Below are 19,183 nucleotides of genomic sequence, written 5' to 3'. Positions count from 1 at the left end.
TTATTAAGAGCAACTCTGTTCTGAATTTCAATACATACTAACATCATAAATTGGTGTATCATTCGAAATTCCTAAATCATAATAGAATAGCTAATTCCGAATTAAATAATAACCCCTATTGCGAGCTTCACTTTTTTGGATTTCCGAAAAAATACAAATTTTATATTTTTTTTTATTATTTTATAATTTGACATACTCGTATTTTCTGGACGGAAATCTATAAAAGTGATACTCACAATAAGTCTGAACACATGCGAATAAAATGATGTTTGTTAATTATAAACAAAAATGTTCCTTGTACTTTATTGCTGGAAAATTAAATGGAAAGTCTATTTGTCTAGAATATGCGAATACTATGGGAAATTGTAATAAATTCTATGGTCATCGGTAATGCCGAATTTTATTCATGAAATCATAATGTGAAACCATTTTTTGAGTATGTAAGCCCCCTTTTCAGTAAGTTGTGGATAAGTGTAGAGATTAATGTATTGGTTATTATTGATTACTTGCAGACATTTCTCCTGCCATTGAAGTGAAATACGATGTCGGTTTTGGTAATTTCTCAATTAATTCCTTTTGTTGTTTAGATTTCTTCCTTTTTTCGGATACACATACATATAATTTCGCAGGGAATGTAATTTAAATTGTTCAGAAAAGGTTGTTATTGAGCAAGGAAAGTACAAATTCTGATCATTCATTATGCATCTAAAATTGTATCGAAATATTTTTTTCTTGAAAATAGACCAATAGAGGTTAAGTAATGTTTCAGCAATTTTCGGGCCCCTGGTGATTGCGGGGCGCTGGGCCTGGGCCCAGTGGTAAAGAGAGGTCTGGATGCAACCCACATTGATAACTTCCCATCCCGTCTGTCGATTGGTCTTGCTTAAAAGTTTGTAGGTTCAATTGAATAGTTTGAAAATCTAGTTTTGTTAAATAGATTTTTAGTCGAAAACAAATTTTTACCAATTTTAGTAGGATTTTATAAATTTTTAGAAATTGGATGAAAATTTTGATATTTCTCGACGTTTCAAGGTCCCTAGAGTCGAAATAAAAGATTTTTGGAAAGATGTATGTGCGTGCGTGTGTACGTACGTTCGTACGTCCGTACGTCCGTACGTTCGCGAGGTTTTTTTCGTCGTCCATGGCTCAAGAACCAGAAGAGATATCGATTTCAAATAAATTTTGTTATACAGATAATAAGGCAGAAAGATGCAAAAAGGGCTCTCAAGAAAATTGCGTGGGTGGTTTTTTTTACCATTGCAGTTTAAAAAAAAGGTGAAAATTGTGGTTAACCCTAAATATCTTACGAACCAAAAACACTAGAGACTTGAATCAAATTTTATATAATATATTGTAACGTGATATCAAAGAAGTATATTTTTTGAAAAAAATCCAACTAATATTTGTCACCTCCAAAATTTTACGACTAAAATACGATTTCATCTCCAAAACAATTTTGTGCAACGAAGAATAATGTTTTTGACATCTGATAAAATTTTGAGAAAAATCGAATTGACAGTTTTTTTTATAAAAAATAAAAATCTAAAAAAAACATTAATCAAAGTTGGTAAAAATATTGTTGTTAACATTCAGTAAAATTTTGAGAAAAATCAAATTGACAGTTTTTTTTACTAAAAATTAAAAACCTAAACAAAATTTAACAAAAGTTGGTAAAAATTTACTTTCGACTCAAATAGCTTTTCAAAAATTAAAAATATTGGCTTCAAACTTATTTTATTTCACAGAAAATATTGTTTTCGATATTCACTAATTTTATTATAAAAATCCGACAGTCCGTTTTTTCATAGAAAAAGAATCTACAAAAAATAGTACGCAAATTTGGTAAAAATTAATACGAGTACATATAGACAAACTTTTTAGCAAGACAAATCGACAGACGGGATGAGAAGTTATTAGTGTGGGTCGCATCCCAGCCTCTTTTTAATTTTTGAAACGCTATTTGAGTAGAAAGTAAATTTTTACCAAATTTTAGTATTGTTTTTTTGTTAGTTTTTAATTTTTTGTAAAAAAAACTGTCAATTCGATTTTCTCAAAATTTTACCAAATGTTAAAAACGTTTTTTTCTGAATGTTGACAACAATATTTTATAAAAGATAAATGTATTTTAAAGCCAACTCCTCAAATTTTTGAAAAGATATTTAAGTCCAAAATCAATTGTTACCAACTTTTGTTAATTCTTTTTTTAGGTTTTTAATTGTTTGTAAAAAAAACAGTCAAGTCGATTTTTTTTCAAACATTTTCGGAATGTTGACAACAATATTTTTTTAAAACATAAAATTAGTTCAAAGCCAATATCTCAAATTTTTGAAAAGATATTTAAGTGTAAAATCAATTTTTACCAACTTTTGTTAATTCTTTTTTTTAGGTTTTTAATTTTTTGTAAAAAAAACTGTCAATTCGATTTTTCTCAAAATTTTACCAAATGTTAAAAAGGTTTTTTTTTCTGAATTTTGACAATAATATTTTATAAAAGATAAAAGTATTTTAAAGCCAATATCTCAAAGTTTTGAAAAGATATTTCAATGGAAAATCAATGTTTACCAAATTTTATTAATGTTCTTGTTTAGGTTTTTATTTTTTGTAAAAAAAACTGTCAATTAGATTTTTCTCAAATCTAAGTCCAAATCTTGAAAACAATATTTCTTATAAGTTAAAATTAGTTGGAAGATATAATCTCAACTTTTTGAAAAGACATTTGAATCGAAAATCAATTTTTACCAAGTTTTGTTAAATTTTCTTGCAAGTTTTTATTTTTTGTAAAAAAAACCTTTCAGTTCGATTTTTCTCAAAATTTTACTAAATGTTGAGAACAATATTTTTAAATTTTTAAAAGATGAAAGTAGTTTAAAGCTAATATCTCAAGGGTTTGAAAAGTTATTAGAGTCGAAGATCTATTTTTACTAACTTTTATTAATTTGATTTTGGGGTTTTTATTTGTTGTACAAAATTGTCAATTCGATTTTTTTAAAAATGTTTCCGAGTGTTGAAAACAATATTTCTTATAAGATAAAATAAGTTGGAAGCCAAAACCTCAATTTTTTAAAAGATATTTAAGTGTAAAATCAATTTTTACCAACTTTTGTTAATTATTTTTTTAGGTTTTTAATTTTTTGTAAAAAAACTGTCAATTCGATTCTTTTTCAAAAATTTACTGAATGTTGACAACAATATTTTTTAAAACATAAAATTAGTTCAAAGCCAATATCTCAATGTTTTGAAAGTATATTCGAGTCAAAAATCAATTTTTATCAACTTTTATTATTTTTTTATGTTTTTATTTGTTGTAGACAAAATACTTATTTGATTTTTCTCAAAATTTTTCCTAATGTTGAGAACATTATTTTTATAAGTAAAAATTAGTTAGTTAGTATTTTCTTGAGAGCCTTTTCTGCATCTTTCTGCCTTATTATCTGTATAACACAATTTTTTTGAAGTTGATATCTTTACTGGTTCTTTAGCTTTGGACAACGAAAAAAACGTCGCGAACGTACGAACGTACAGACGCATGCACAGACATCTTTCTAAAAATCTTTTATTTCGACTCGAGGGACCTTGAAACGTCGATAAATGTCAACATTTTCAATTTAACAAATCGGACCCATTACATTAACTTCCTATGGGAAGTTAATATACGTTCAAGGAAAAAAATAGTTAAAAAGTAACGGTAATACTTTCAAATAAGTATTGTACATTTTTTTAAAACCAAGACTTTTGCCTGTTAGCTTGTTTTTAAATCAAGTAAAAATTATGCATAAAAAGCGGTAACAAAGCTAAAAAAATGATTGTTCTTAGCTGTTCTTTAAAAATCCATTGTCGTACCAGTTATCGTACTCTTGCCAAAAACTGTCAAAGGTATTAAATGGCTACACTTAAACTTAAACAAAAGCAAAAAAGAGGGTGGCCCTTCTGTCGATTTTTCTTAAACTTATCAACAATATTTCCATATCTATCTTTGTTATCATAGTATTTGAAGTTGAAAACCATTTCTTATCAAATTGTTGTTGTTTTTCTGTAGGTTCTGTGAAAAAAGTTGTCAATTGAATTTTTCTAAAAAATACGCTAAGTATACACGATTGGAAGATTTTCCAATATTGATTGCAAAACGTTGGCCAGGTTCAGCGCTATTACACGTTAACTCGTGCCCCATGCCTCAAATTTGACAATTATTGTTTGTTTTGAAAGTTCCTTCTCGTTGGCTTTAATTTTTCGATAGTTTTTGAAGTTAACTAAAATTTATAAAACAAAGTAAATAGGATTTGGACGCGGAAGAAGAAAAGGCTGTTGTTATAAAATTGCTGGGTTTGTGTAAGAAAACAGCTTTGGAATGTGAAAAAGCAAAGCATAAGAGGCTCTGGGTTAAGACTTGGAGAAAAAAAAGAAGTGAAAATAGTTCGTTCAGCTTTATTACAAGGGGGCTTCGAACAAACGACAAAACTTCATTTTTAATTATTTGATAATATCTGAAGAAACATTTCAGCTGCTATTGGGCATGGTCAGTAGTGACATAACTAAAAGCAGCATTTCAATGAGGAACTTACTTACTCACTTCACACAAAGAACTTTTCTCTCGAACCGACCCAAGCTTCTTTCATCGGCTTTTGTCATAGTCCATGCTTCTGCACCGTATAGCAGGACGGGGATGATAAGGGTCTTATATAGCAACATCTCTCGAGAGAGGACTTTACCACTCAATTCTTTTTTAGTCCAAAGAAACAGCGGTTAGCAAAAGTTATTCTGCGTTTGATCTCAACGATGGTGTTGTTTTCTGCGTTTGCAGCGGAGCCTAGGTAGACGAAGTCCTTGACTACCTCAAAGTTACGTCTGTCGATGGTGAAGTTTTGACCAAGACGTCGGTGTTGTATGTCCTTTCTTGACGACAGCATGTACTTTGTTTTGCCCTCATTAACCGTTAAACCCATTTTTGCCGCCTCTGCCTCAATACTCACAAAAGCCCCATTGACATCACGCTGATTTCTACCTATTATGTAAATGTCATCAGCATATGCTAGTAATTGAAAAGACTTTTGAAAGATAGTGCCTCTAGTGTGGACGTGTGAGCTCTGCAGTATTCTTTCAAGTACGATGTTAAAAATTGCATGACAGTGCATTAACTTGTCTTAAACCTTTTTTGACGTCAAAAGGTTCTGTTAAGTTGTTTCCAACCTCTATGGAGCAGCGTGAATTCTCCAGTATCATCCTGCACAAACGGACGAGTTTGGCAGGGATGCCAAAACTAGACATGGCTTTATACAACTCGTCCTTGTATATGCTTCATATGCGGCCTTGAAATCGATGAAAAGATGGTGGGTGTCGATTTGGTGTTCTTTGTTTTTTTTTGCAGGATCTGCCTGTGGACTTTCCTGGTCTAAAACCACACTCATAAGGGCCTATCAGGTTGTTGACGATGGGCTTAAGACGTTCACATATTACGGCAGAGAAGATTTTCTAAGCGATGTTAAGTAGACTGATTCCTCTATAGTTGGTGAGTTTAGGTGGTCTCCTTTTTTCAAGATCGGGCAAACAATACTGAGGTTCCATTTATCGGACATGCTTTCTTCGGACCATATCTCACAGATAAGTTAGTGCATTCTCCTAACCAACTTATCTCCAGCTACTTTAAAGAGTTCGGCATTCAAGCCATCCGCTCCAGCGGCTTTATTAGACTTCAGCTTAGATTTGGCAATCTTTACTTCGTCTAGTCGAGAGGACGGGCTTTCGTCGTCTACGTTGAATGGATCATCCTGCCTGACAGCGGAATTCAGTTCGTCTTCGCCGTTATACAGTCTGCAGAAGTGGTTCTTCCATATCCTCAGCATTGACTGCGGTTCCACTATGATGTTTCCACTTTCGCTTTTGCAGCCTTCGTTTCTAGGTTTATGTACCTGTTAATTTCGAACTTCTTTCCTGCTTTTAAACCTCTCATCATCTTCGACCGCACGCTCATGCTCTCTCTTTTTACTTCTGAGAAGTCGTTGTTCCTCCCGCCTCTTCTGCTTATAGCGCCGATTTGCGTGTCTGTTGTTTAGCTGCATTTGACTGCTGATATTCCTGAGCAAACCAGGGATTCCTTAATGGTTTTTGTTTGAAACCCAGCACCTCAGAGGCGGCTTCTCTGATTGTATCTTGGCAATGTTGCCGCTGGTTTTCGATACATAGTGTTGGCGGCAGAGAACTTCGAGAGAGATTACTTGTAACCCGGTCGGAAAAGGATTTGGCGATCTCTGGCGATTGTAGCCGTTCGACGTTGTGCCTTTTCCCAGCACCTCCCTGTTTTGCCTTGGGTCTGGAAACTCGAAGTGCAACCTTGGCTACAACGAGATAGTGGTCCGAGTCAATGTTAGCTCCTCGGAAAGTTCGGACATTCATGATGGTGGAAGCGTGTCTAGTGTCGATCGCAATATGGTCAATCTGGTTGACGTTAGATTGATGTGGAGAACTCCAAGTTCCTTTGTGAATGTTGAGGTGTGGAATACGCGTACTGGCTACTATGACATTTTGCCCCGCAGCAAAGTCGATGAGCCTGAATACGTTGTGTTGTAGTGCAGGCTTTTTTCCCGATTATTCCACTAAAGATGTCTTCTCTTCCTAGCTTGGCATTAAAATCGGCCAGGACAATTTTAATATCGTGGCAAGGTCACTGCTCATATGTTTTGTCTAAGAGCTCGAAGAACATATGTTTGGTGTTGTCATCTTTCTCTTCTGTGGGGGCGTGCGCATATCAGGCTAATGTTGCCGAATTTAGCCTTGATGCTAAATTCTGAATTTTTTTAATAACTCTATTGTCCAGCTAGACATGGTCTAACTATTTGATTTGGTCGAGTCGCTACACATTAAAGTATTCCAAGATTCCAACAGTTTTGATTCAATAGGTATTAATTTTGATCTGTCCTTGTATAAAATATAATTTACCATAAATTTGATTTATTAATAATATTCTTTGATAATTTATAAATTTCAGTACAAGAACATGTCATCAGAAGACAAATAGGTAAGTTTCCTCAGATCTCTTGATTGATCCTTAATCACCCGTGTGAATATTTCAATTTTCCAGAACAACGTCCAGCAAGGCCAAGATCAAAATCAAGATCAAGATCAAGAGGTATGTTTATAACATTCAGTATTCAACCAGCTTTTCTGTAAAAATTAAATTTGAAATTCTTTCATTTTTAGAGAACCATCAGCGAAGAAGAGGACCACCTCCACAAAGACGTAAGTTTAGTTCACCTAGACCTGTCCTTCTAATTATTCTACGTATGCTTTATTTCAGAAAAACCACCCAGCTCAATACGAGGTACTCTTTCCTTTTAGCAGTTCGAGTTGATATTACTTAAATAGTTCGTTATTTTTTGGTAGACCCTGCCCCAGCAGCAATAAACCATGATTGGAGTTGGACCATCCATGATCGACTTGCAGAAGTGGAACACATTGATTCCATGTCCGCTAGAAATATAGTAAAACTTTTCGAAGATGAAAACACTATTCCATTTATTTGTCGCTACCGTCAAGATATGATAAATCGAAATATCACTCCTAATAAGTTGCGTGCCATAAAAACCTCCTATACAAATATCATCGAACTGAGAAAGAGAGCCGAAAATATTATCAGGGAATTGGATAAAGTTATCGAAGTTGATAATGACATCCGCACTCAGATATTGGGTGCTAGAACCTTCAAAGATCTCGAATATTTGGTAGATTAAAGATTACCATAAACTTGCAAAGCATTTATTGTTTTTTTTTTTTTTTTTTAATTTCAGAATTCTGTGTACAAACCTTCGAAATTAAACCCACGGTCGCTGGGCATCGATACACATGCTTATAGGCTGCTATTGGGGCAAAGTCCTTTAGTCCAGTTGCTTGAAATTGTCGACAATCGAAATCCCTACTTGGACACAACAAATAAGGTGGAAATTGGATTAACTCAAGTCATATCAGATCTTCTCAGCAAACACAGGGGCATCCTCGCTGAATTGGTGGAGCTGTAAGTTTTGTTGTATTCAAATCATTAACACAAATGATCATAAACTTAAAATGTTTTAGTCAGAAAGATCATCAGATTGTCCTCAAATGCAGTCAAGCAGTTAAATCAGACAACGAGGCCGCTGACGAGGAAAAAAAAGAAAGAGATCGTTTGAAACAATCGAAATATGAAACGTATTTCAAGTTTGAAAATGATATTCGATGCGTTAGACCGCATCAGATTTTGGCCATTAATCGTGGAGAAAAAATGAAGTTCCTAAACGTCCAAGTAATCTTGCCGGATAGTTTTAAGAATGCCATCAGAGGTTATATTTATGCTCAATTTATGATCGGCGGTATTAAATATCCTCTGAGAAATTTAATTTTCGATATGGCCTTTGAAAATTGTTACAATGAAAAACGTAAAAAGAAAAACAAAATTCTGAAAAAGAAAAGTTTAATTTTTGCCTATTTATAATTTTCTTTCAGTTGTTACATATGTCAGCAAGCAAGTGCGAGCTGATCTGACTGAAATGGGTAAAAAAGACGCTATCGAATGCTTCGCCAAGAATCTGAAGCAATTGCTTTTGAAACCACCGCTTAAGGGAGAGCGTATCTTGGGCATTGATCCTGGATTTAAAAACGGCTGTAAATTAGCGCTGATTTCAGAAACTTCTGATTTACTGGACACTGGAGTTATGTATCCGCACAATAATAAACCAGATGACGATGACAAATGGGGTATTAAACTAGCAAATTTGCTTGCTAAACACAGGTTAGCTAAGTTCTGATTCACAGCTTGGACATGCATTTCACTTTTAAATTCGAAACGAAACCGATATTGAAAAATTATGATAAAATTGTACGACGTTACGTCACGTAAGAATTAGCATCTTTTAAGACTGATTTAAAAAAAAGATCCTATTAGACGAACTTGATCTGTTGAGCACATATCATTGCCGAATTATGTCTTCTTGTTTTGCAAACAGTTGGGTACTTTCCCACAAAACTGTTTTGAAAGGTCTTGTAGGTGCTGTCTGTAGTTTATATGCATCAGTTCATTAACCTTATCATCAAGGAAATCAATTCTAGGCTATTATTATCTCGAAAGTAGTTTGTCTGTCTACTGTACACTGATCTATAGAGAGAATCTCCTTCGTATTCATTTCTGGTGTTTATACCTGTTTCGGATTCGAATACGTTTGTCTGTAATTTTTAAGTTTTAGTAAACAACGGTGTTAAATGAGTCTCTAGGTTTAACGTATAGTTCGGTGTGATTGAAAGTATTCTGAATGTGCGTTTTAAATAAAAGCGTAACTATACGTACTTAGGTCCTCAGAACTGTTAAATCCGTTAGGGGCATACTTGTTCTCGGTCGTCCAGCTCTTCTTCCTTCTTGTGTGAGCAAATTCCACTGCCGATTTTGCTTTGCCGATGCGGCAGATGAAGTCATGTTCGGTTCCACCTTCGATGGAAACAATGCTTCCAAGGTATTGAAAGCACTCCACCTTTTCCACCGGTTGTGAGAAAATATTTATTTGAGAAGATGGTCGGGTTCCCAGGCTGATCATTTTTATTTTGCCGGAATTAATTTTTAGCTCCACAACTTCTGCATCTCTCTCCACACTTGTTGTCATTTGATGGAGATCCATGATCCTATGAGAGAGTAAGCAAATATCGTCCGCGTAATCCAAGTGCTTTAAATAGGATGTCAGAGTCCATTGGATCCCTCCGCTACCTACCTCCGATTATCACCAACAAAAACAATATTGGAAACAGAATGGAAACGCTTCGAATATCAAAATCATCTGATCCTAACATTGTGCAGAATATGACACTTGGATGCATCATATGCTGCTTTAATAATAGCAATTCGTTTTTCTGGGATGACTCTCTTCCTCAAAGCTAACCAGATATACTCCCTGTTAAAGCTATCAAAGGACTTATCGAAGTCGATGAACAGCAGGTGTAGTGGTGATCGATATTCAACGCAATGTTCAAAAATTATCCGCAGGGTGTTAATATGATCCATACAGGAGGATCCAGCGCGGAATCCTGCTTGTTCTCATTTCGTGTGACAGGTGACCCCCTAATTGTTGACGGGTCGTGGGATCCTGTAGTCTGGCGATGTTGAATTTGGGGGCTCGTGTTGTTCCGTTGGATCTTCGAACTATAGCTGTACGTAATCTTAGGTTAGCTATCATTAAGAGGTTGTCACGGGCCCCTTATTGTTACTGCCAACCTTAGCATTGAGGTCTCCCATAACCAAAATTAAATCTCCGTTGTTGTAGGCGGAGCCTAGTTAACTATAAAAGCATTCTATCTTTTCATCAGATGCAAGCTCCGTCGGTGCGTAACACTGTATAATGGTGACGGGTCGTACTCTACTATGAAACCTAGGTTTGAAAAGCCTTTCCCCAAGGGGCTCCCACGAAATAAGGCTTCTGCTTGCCGTTTTTGTAAGGAGTAACCCAACTCCAGCTTCTCGAGCGTTTCCTGGGTCATGACCAGAGTAGAGCAGTACACTGTTACGTGTCGGGTACTTGCATTTGGCCGATCCTAACCATCGCTCTTCGCTTAACCATAAGATATCTAGCCTGTACCGCATAAATTCTCTCTCTAATTGGAGGAATCTGGCATTGTGCTGACCTTAACTTCCAGAAGCGTCCTCACATTCCAGAAACCAATCTTTGCCCGGGTACAATAGCCAAAAGTCGTCATCGAGTTATTAATTATCCGAGGCGTAAATTTTCCACGAGAAGGTAAAGAAAAAACTTTCGACATGGCAAGAAAGTTGCATTGCTGGCTTAAACCAAGTTTTAGCCAATCGCCAACTACCCGATCTGCCATGCTGCAGGCACCCCAACTTTACTCTAGACCTCCCCGAATTTGCACTCCGTAAAGCGTAACTGATTCTGAAACGGACCCGTAAACTTTAAACCTACTACTGTGACTAATATTAGATATTTGTTTGAGAAATTCATCTTCCAGGTTGAGTTTATTGCAGGTTTTGACATTCAAATGGAGTGCCTTATATTGTCTGAACCTGCCCAATGTTTTTCCATTTATAAATTACTTGTGAAGATCAATCCTAAGTCCTTATACTTGCCGACAACTTCAAGACTTTTGTTATTATAGTGCCATATACGTTTGATCATCAGTTACAGCGTTCCCGGGTTTGAGCTAGGATCACTATGATATCTACAAATAGAAGTGCTTTAATGGCGATTCTGAATATTTCAATTCTGACAGGCAGTATTTCAGTTCAATTATTAGTGCAGAAAAGGACTTAGAGAACATACTTGTAACACTCCCTTCTTAGTTTCGAACCATTTAGCAGAACTTCATCAGATCGATGCCCACGTTTCTTCTAGGAGGTTTTTTTATAACTTTTCCAAATTTATAAAACATTACTTTGCAATATAACTTGTACAAGAATGACTTTTTATCCACAGTATCAAAAGCTACTTTAAAAAAATTCAAACTTTTAAATTTTCCAAAAAAACAAAACTAAAAAGAAGCTGAGATTTTTGTTTAAGAAAATACGAATCAAAATTTATAAAGATTGTTAAAGAATACCCTTCCGAAAGTTGACATTCTAAAACTGGTCAGGACAGAACACTAAAATTTAAAATGAATCACAGTTTACCTTTCATGTTGCACGATAGTAAATATTTAATGATTACGTCAAATGGTAGGAGGTTGTTAACCTGCAGTGCCAGCACTAGCTTTTTCTTGAACCATCTTTAGTTTGTCGATGTTGTATTCTTGCACCACACAATTTATCCATAGGGCAAAATATGTCGTAAACGGCTGTGTACGTCCACAAAATCATCTTCGATTGAAGACCCCACTTTTAACCAAAGGTAAAAGGCATGCCTTCTTAAGCCGTTCTTTAATTCTAACTTCCAGTTTAGTTTTGCACTTCGAATGACTCTGCTGCTGCTTTGATAAGAAAATTATATTTAATTGATGGACTAATGGATCAACATCAATATGTTGGCATTTTGAAAAGAAAAAAATTCAAAAAGCGTCTAAAAACTTGGAATTTAAAACACTTATCATTTCTATCAAGAGAACGATTCTAAGCACTCATCTAAAATATTGAAGAAATGGTTAGGACACAACTGTCCAAGGGTGATTTAAACCCGGATTTAAGAATTTTTAGAATTTATGTGTAACCGAATGGGCTGTGTTTTGAACAATTAAAAATTATTATTTTTATTACATGCAAGTAAAACAATATCAAAATAAAAGTAAACAAAACAAACAAAAAAAAAAAAAACACCACCAACTAGGACAAGACCGACGACGACGACTCAACTGCTTCTGCAGTTGTTTATACTTATAACGAAATAGTACAGCAATGCTAACTCGCTCCCCCTCTACAGGGATAAGCTGAGTGACAAAACTTCTCCTTCTGGGCAGTAAGAGTTATGGCTGACATACGAATCACAATTGAGTGATTGTCAGCAAGTTCCCATAATGTGAGAATGTTTAGAGGGAATGTTGCGAAGGTGGGAAAACTCACCTCTGTTGCGTGACACAATTAGGATGCGATCGGTGTCATGACATATATGAATCCGACTCGCATCCAAAAGACGTTTGCAACAAGTGCGTAAAACACACCCACCAATGTTCACACCCACATAAAAAGATTAATAATTGCGTTATAACATTAATGTAATAATGCGTAATCTAGTGGGTGTGAAACGAGACAAAGGCTGGAAAATCCTGGTTAGGTAGTGTTAGTGAGATGGGTAGAGCTAGGGTTCTTGAGTAAATGCCGTCGGCAAGTACCTTCTTTTTTCAAATTATCCACCCTCGAATAAAGAAGCCCAGAAGAATTTGAAGAAGATACCGCCAAACGACCGTTCAAGGAACCTAGTTCGAGAATAATCTCAATTCTTTTTTTTGTTAAGATATAACCGCCAGCGCTGATTTTGGTCAAATCGAGATAGGATGTACATTCTTATAATATAAAACTTTAAAGAAAGATATATTTTTATATGTATATACATATATATATATATACGTCTACAAATTGGTTACTGAGGCCGTAAAAAAATTCTCTTTTCACGGCCTCAAATCTGTGTTTTTAAAGGAAACAGAAACAGGAAATTAACGTGCGGGAAATCCCTAAAAACCCCTGAAATCGTCTCGCCAATTAACCGAAAAACAAAGAAAAACCTAATAGTCATCATACATACATATATACAATTATAAAAGTGTTTTTTTTTACTTTTTTTAAATTCAATCTTAACTTCAATCTTTTTATTGTTCAATTTAAATTTTTTTTTGTACAGTGATAATTTAACAATTTTTTTTAGTTTAACATTAAAATTGAAAAAGTAATTTTGATAAAATAAAAAAGTGGTGTATATACATACCTACCTTATGCATATATATATATATTCGTATACATATATATATATAAGTGTAGATTTACCTTAGTGCGAATTATATTTCTTTTGGATGAAGTGGTAATATTTATATATTATTTCAAATAAAAATACAAAAAATAAGGCGTACTAAAGATCGCCACATCGAACCACGATTCATCGAGGGAGTGGCCACTACATCGATATTTTGGGGTGAGTGATATTTTTGGTTAACTAGTCGTATTGAGACAATTTTAAATATAAATACTGCCCAGTACATCCGTAGGATATAATAGTGCTAGCCTATAAATATATATACCCTACATTTTTTTTACTTCAGCTTTCAATTTTACCTAAATATTTTTACTTTCAAATTTTAATTATTTTAAAAAGTTAATTTAAATGTGAGAAATTTTTTTATATAAAAATGAAATTGTTAATAAAATTTGTCAGACATTAGATAAAAAAATATGAATCTCTAGATTTTTTAATTAAAAAGGGGAAGATGAGGTGATGAGGAAACCGAGGTAGAAGGGCGGAGGAAGAGGAACGTTGTTTTTAAAGGGGTTGTTTAGCGAGGAAACAACCAGGTAGGGTGGGTAAAGATTATCTCGCGCATCATTGACAGCTAGATGCTAAGCCTGGCATATTTTTTTGATAACGAGGAGGTCAAAGAATCCACTTCTGAGCTAGCGAGGGATATTTTGTGTGCCAGCAATGACCTCAACAGAGAATAAACTCGTTACAAAAATGGCGCCCAACGTGTCGGTTTCACTATCGGAAGATGGTGAGACTAACAATGTTTCGTTTTGATTTATGAGTCGAAAATTCATTTTTTTTGTCAAAACATTTTAAATTTTTTTATTTTTTTTATATAATTTTTACTTAACAAAATTTGATTTCAACATCTTTGTGAGTCCCGGTTACTAAGGTCAGTTACCCGGTACCGCGTTGCAACAAAGAGGTTGAAATTGGTTTAAAAGTATTTATTTGTACAAAGGAATCATAAAAGCCTAGTCTTTGGGCGTCTAAAGAAAAGATACCCAAATTGCAGGTGGATATGGTATACCCTTTTCTATACAACCACAAATTAAAGAGACCCCTTGATGCTAGCGGTGTCTTGGATGGTCCTTTAAACATTTCAAATTTTCAATTTTTAGTTTTCTGAGAATCTCCAGAGTCCTCATTGATGATGCTCGTCATGTAGTGTCCTGGAAACTTAGAAGACGATATATTAATCTTCATACAAAAAAAAAAAACAATAGCAAACACTAGTTTATTTTATTTTATTTATATACATACGCATATTTTTGTCGACTCAAATAACGTTCCTTTTCAATCCTCGGTAATTGTACCTCGTTTCCGGATTCATACCTCGTCTTCCCTTTTTGACTTTTATGAAAATTTACAACTCAAACTAATTTTTATTTGAGATACTAAGGATTTCAATACTCCGATTATTTTTTTTAAAAAACACGATTTTATGAAATACAGTTTAAATTAGATATTTATACGCTTTTTATTTTCTTTATAATTTTTTTATTGAATTATATTTTTTTTAACAGTTTGTTTTACAAACATTTTCTTTTATTTTATTAAAACGTTTTTTTTATTACATTTTTTTTAACCTAATTTTGAATTGCAGTTTTAAATTTGTATATATTATTTGATTTGGTTTTTTTTTGGTTTTGTTCTTCAAGCTTTGGTTTTTCAAGTTGGCAAATCCCCACGTTTTTTTTAGTGGTACAGAAAATAATTTTTTGTTTTCCTATCGAAATTTGTCTTTTGAAGCTTACGGATAGGTGATAGAAATTAGTAGGTTGGTTCACTCGAACCAAGTATGAGCAGGAGTCGCCGAGTTTCTATTTACGACGACATAGAGGTTATAAACGCTCACAACGAAGCAACATTTGAAGAATTTTTCCAAAGGTTTCGTAACACGGTAGATAGGTTTAACTTGAACCATTCTTTTAGTTTTTCAGAAGAATTAGAATCAGTTATTTCCAATTCAACATCCAACATGGCGGATCAGGAAGATCTCCAAGGTGTGGAAAATGACCCAAGCTATATAGTTGAGGGCGGTGATAGAGAGCCAGCAGATCGCGCTGAAAATGATGTTGGTCGAAAAGAAGATTTACTTACTAGAATAGAGAGAAGCATGGTTCAGAACCAAGTAAGGATTTTCCAGCAAATGGACATTTTTATGGGAAATGTGCTGCAAAAATTGGAAGATTTGCGTTTGCCTTCGCAACAAACAATCAACCCTCCTCAAGTCGAAAGACATAGCTCTTCCATGACCCAAGCTATACCACCAAGAAGCTCAAGTGCTTCCACTACGTTCAGTGCTTCAGGTCCATGTAGATTGGATCGTTGGAACATCAAATATGATGGTTCCGAAAATGTATCTGACTTTCTTTTGAAGATAGGAAGAATGCAGTCATGTTCATCTTATAGCGAAGAACAAATTGCAGCAAACTTCCATATTTTGCTTGACGGTAGGGCAAATAAGTGGTTTTGGCGTTTTGTGAAGAAAACTCCGAACGCGGACTTATCTTTAATAAAGGAAGCAATGAAAAAGGAATTCGGCAAATTGGAGTCAGAAATTGATATTTATATGAGACTCATGTGTCGAAAGCAGGGACCGAAAGAATCTTTTGATGATTTTTATGTTTCGGTTTCAAGCTTAAACGATCGTCTAAAAGAACCATTTAGCGATAAAAAGTTGATCGAAATCATTAGGGGTAATACAAAGGAGAAGCTAGGAGAGATTTTGTTGTCGGCTGAGGTGAAGAACTTAGAGCAGCTTCGACAAAAAGCTCGCGAGGCTGAACGATTTTTGAATAAAAGAGCCGTCGGTCATCGAAACGTTAGTGAGATCGCGGTCGAAAACGATACTTCCGATACAGAATTAGAAAAACATGAAGTCGCAGCCATGTATTCTACCAGAAAGCCAGTTTCAACCGCAAATTATATATGTTGGAATTGTGATCAGAAAGGACATGCCTATCACTTTTGCCCATCGGCAATCAGAAATTTATTTTGTTTCCTTTGTGGTGCTAAGGGTGTCACCACGGTTCAATGTGGTAAACATCAAGCGGGAAACTTTCCGAGGGACGAAACGAGGAGTGGGGAGGTTCGTTCCTCAAGGAATCTGACGAACCACTCTCAAAACTAAAAACTAAAAACCTAACGCATTCCTCCGATGAAGCTGATAACAGTTCAATCCCGATACGAATTTTAAAAAGGGAAAAGTCCAACGTTGATGTTGATCAGTTTCATCCGATAGAATCACACAATCTTAAGTCTCTGCACGAGCGAAAACTTAATTACGAAAAAGTTCGATCTCGAATTTTCGGCAATAACAATAGAAAAACCAGTTTAAGAATGCAAAAAGCTCGTTGTCGTTTTCGAAATCGAAAAAAGTTTCGAAAACAAATAATCGAAACGATAATATCTTCGGATACGGATGGTCGTATGTATGCCAATGTATTTTTGAATAATGAGTCAGTGTTTGGACTGCTTGATAGTGGAGCATCTATTTCAGTCTTAGGTGATGGGTGTTGGGAGTTAGTCCGAAAACTAGGGGTTGAAATACTACCCTACAAAAATATAGTACGTACGGCTGATGGTAAATCTCATGATATAGTTGGATATTGCGAGATAGACACAAAATATAATGGCATTTCGAAAAAAATTACATTTTATATCATACCAAATTTGACACAAAAAGTATATCTTGGCATGAATTTTTGGCGTATCTTCCAATTGTTACCTCAAATAAGTGAGTTAAAAATAGATTTTGATAAAGAAGAAGATTTTAAAGATGACACTGAATTATTGAAACTTTCATCTGAAGAGTCTTTTCAATTAGAAAGTGTTAAAAGACAGTTTCCAAATTTTGTTGTCCTTGGATTAGGGAAAACGGACCTCGGTTGTCACATCGTCGATACAGGAAACGCCACCCCGATAAAATCTAGGCATTACCCGTTATCTCCGGTTCGTCAAGGCGAGGTCTATAAAGAGTTAGATCGCATGTTGGAGCTGGGAGTTATAGAAGTCAGTAACTCTCCATGGAGTTGTCCCGTTGTGCTGGTGAGAAAACCAGGTAAAGTCCGTCTTTGTTTAGACTTCCGAAAAGTCAACTCGGTCACGGTTAAAGATGCGTATCCGTTGCCTCATGTTGAAGGTCTGTTAAGTCGGATAAAGGACACTCACTTTATCTCGGGGATAGACTTAAAGGACGCGTATTGGCAAATTCCTTTGCACGAAAAATCGCGAGAGAAAACAGCCTTCACTGTACCTGGTAGACCACTCTATCAGTTTAAGGTAATGCCATTCGGTTTGAGTAATGCTGGACAAACGCTGTGTAGAGTAATGGATCAAGTTATTCCTAGTCATCTTCGAGATAACGTGTTTGTCTATTTAGATGACTTACTGATTTGCACTTCGGATTTCGAGTCACATTTACGAATCCTTAAAGAAGTGGCAGCCTGCCTTCGTCGAGCAAATTTAACAATTAATCTCGAGAAAAGCAAATTCTGCATGAAGGAAATAAAATTCCTAGGTTTTATTGTAGGCCAGGGAAACCTGAAAACCAATCCTGATAAAATAGAAGCAATGGTTGATTTTCCGGTTCCAACCACCGTTAGGCAAGTAAGAAGGTTTTTAGGGATGACAGGTTGGTACAGGAGATTTATTCGTAACTATGCCGATGTAGCTGCTCCTTTAACCAACTGCCTTCAAAAGAAGACTAAATTCGAATTCACCCCCGAAGCACTCGAAGCTTTTGAGAGACTTAAATCAGCCCTTTCTTCAGCTCCAGTATTAGCTGAACCTAACTTTTCAAAACCTTTTGTCATTCAATGCGATGCTTCGTCTGAAGGAGTAGGCGGCGTTCTCTTTCAAGTAGATGAGAACGGTAATGAGAAGCCTATTGCATTTATGTCGAAGAAACTCAACAAATCGCAGAAAAATTATACGGTCACGGAACAAGAATGCCTCGCAGCCGTACTAAGCGTGCGAAAATTTCGGCCTTATGTCGACGGATTGCCCTTTACAATCATTACGGATCATTCGAGCCTTAAATGGCTCATGTCAATGAAGGAGCTATCAGGTAGACTAGCCAGATGGAGCCTAGAACTCCAAGGGTACGACTTCTCGATTGAACATCGAAAAGGATCCTTGAACGTAGTGCCAGATTGTCTATCGAGGATGAACATGGAGGAAATCGCGACAGGTGATATTGATGTAGATAATGCGATTTGTGGAGGTTCTTCGATAACGATATGCGATGATATCGATTTAAATTCGACTGAGTTTGATTCGGAACAATATACTCGCTTGAGAGAGAACATTGTCCAAAACCAAGCAAATCTCCCAGACCTTGTCGTTTCCGAAAAATATATTTACCGAAGAGTTAGATTTAGAACCGGAAGCGTAGACGAGGAAGATTCCCTTTGGCGCTTATGGCTTCCCGATAGTCTAACACAAAAGTGTATCGAAATGTGTCACAATACCAAACTAAGTTGCCATAGTGGCTTTGACAAGACGTACGTCCGCGTACGATCCAGATATTACTGGCCAAAAATGATTAACGACATTAAGACTTACGTGAAAAACTGTGAAATTTGTAAAATGGTTAAGGCGCCAAACAAAATTCTTCGCCCACCAATAGTCAACCAAACAAAAACAGAAAGGCCCATGCAACGACTCTACGTTGATTTCCTTGGCCCGTATCCGCGTACAAAGCGAGGAAACATTTACGTTTTCATTGTGGTTGACCATTTTACAAAGTTCATGTTTTTCAAAGCCTTACCAAAAGC

At 35.4% G+C, this 19,183-nt stretch overlaps 1 protein-coding gene across 3 annotated transcripts in view; it reads left to right on the top strand.

Moving 5' to 3' along the window:
• The window catches only part of LOC129938536 (S1 RNA-binding domain-containing protein 1-like), a 38,795-nt gene that overhangs the window by 3,282 nt on the left and 16,330 nt on the right, over positions 1-19,183 (top strand). For 2 of the 3 annotated variants that reach the window (XM_056046162.1, XM_056046161.1), the window contains 8 exons: positions 6,980-7,009; positions 7,073-7,120; positions 7,192-7,230; positions 7,289-7,312; positions 7,375-7,712; positions 7,779-8,002; positions 8,062-8,402; positions 8,470-8,755. In XM_056046162.1, the coding sequence (XP_055902137.1) occupies positions 6,980-7,009; positions 7,073-7,120; positions 7,192-7,230; positions 7,289-7,312; positions 7,375-7,712; positions 7,779-8,002; positions 8,062-8,402; positions 8,470-8,755 (1,330 nt within the window). Of the gene's footprint in view, positions 1-6,979; positions 7,010-7,072; positions 7,121-7,190; positions 7,231-7,288; positions 7,313-7,374; positions 7,713-7,778; positions 8,003-8,061; positions 8,403-8,469; positions 8,756-19,183 lie in introns of all 3 variants that reach the window. The other variant, XM_056046163.1, reaches the window with a different exon arrangement.

This window comes from Eupeodes corollae, chromosome 1 (assembly GCF_945859685.1).
Source record: "Eupeodes corollae chromosome 1, idEupCoro1.1, whole genome shotgun sequence".
Taxonomy (NCBI): domain Eukaryota; kingdom Metazoa; phylum Arthropoda; class Insecta; order Diptera; family Syrphidae; genus Eupeodes; species Eupeodes corollae.
The sequence above is the reverse complement of the archived record's forward strand: the minus strand, read 5'-3'. Positions and strand labels throughout refer to the sequence as shown.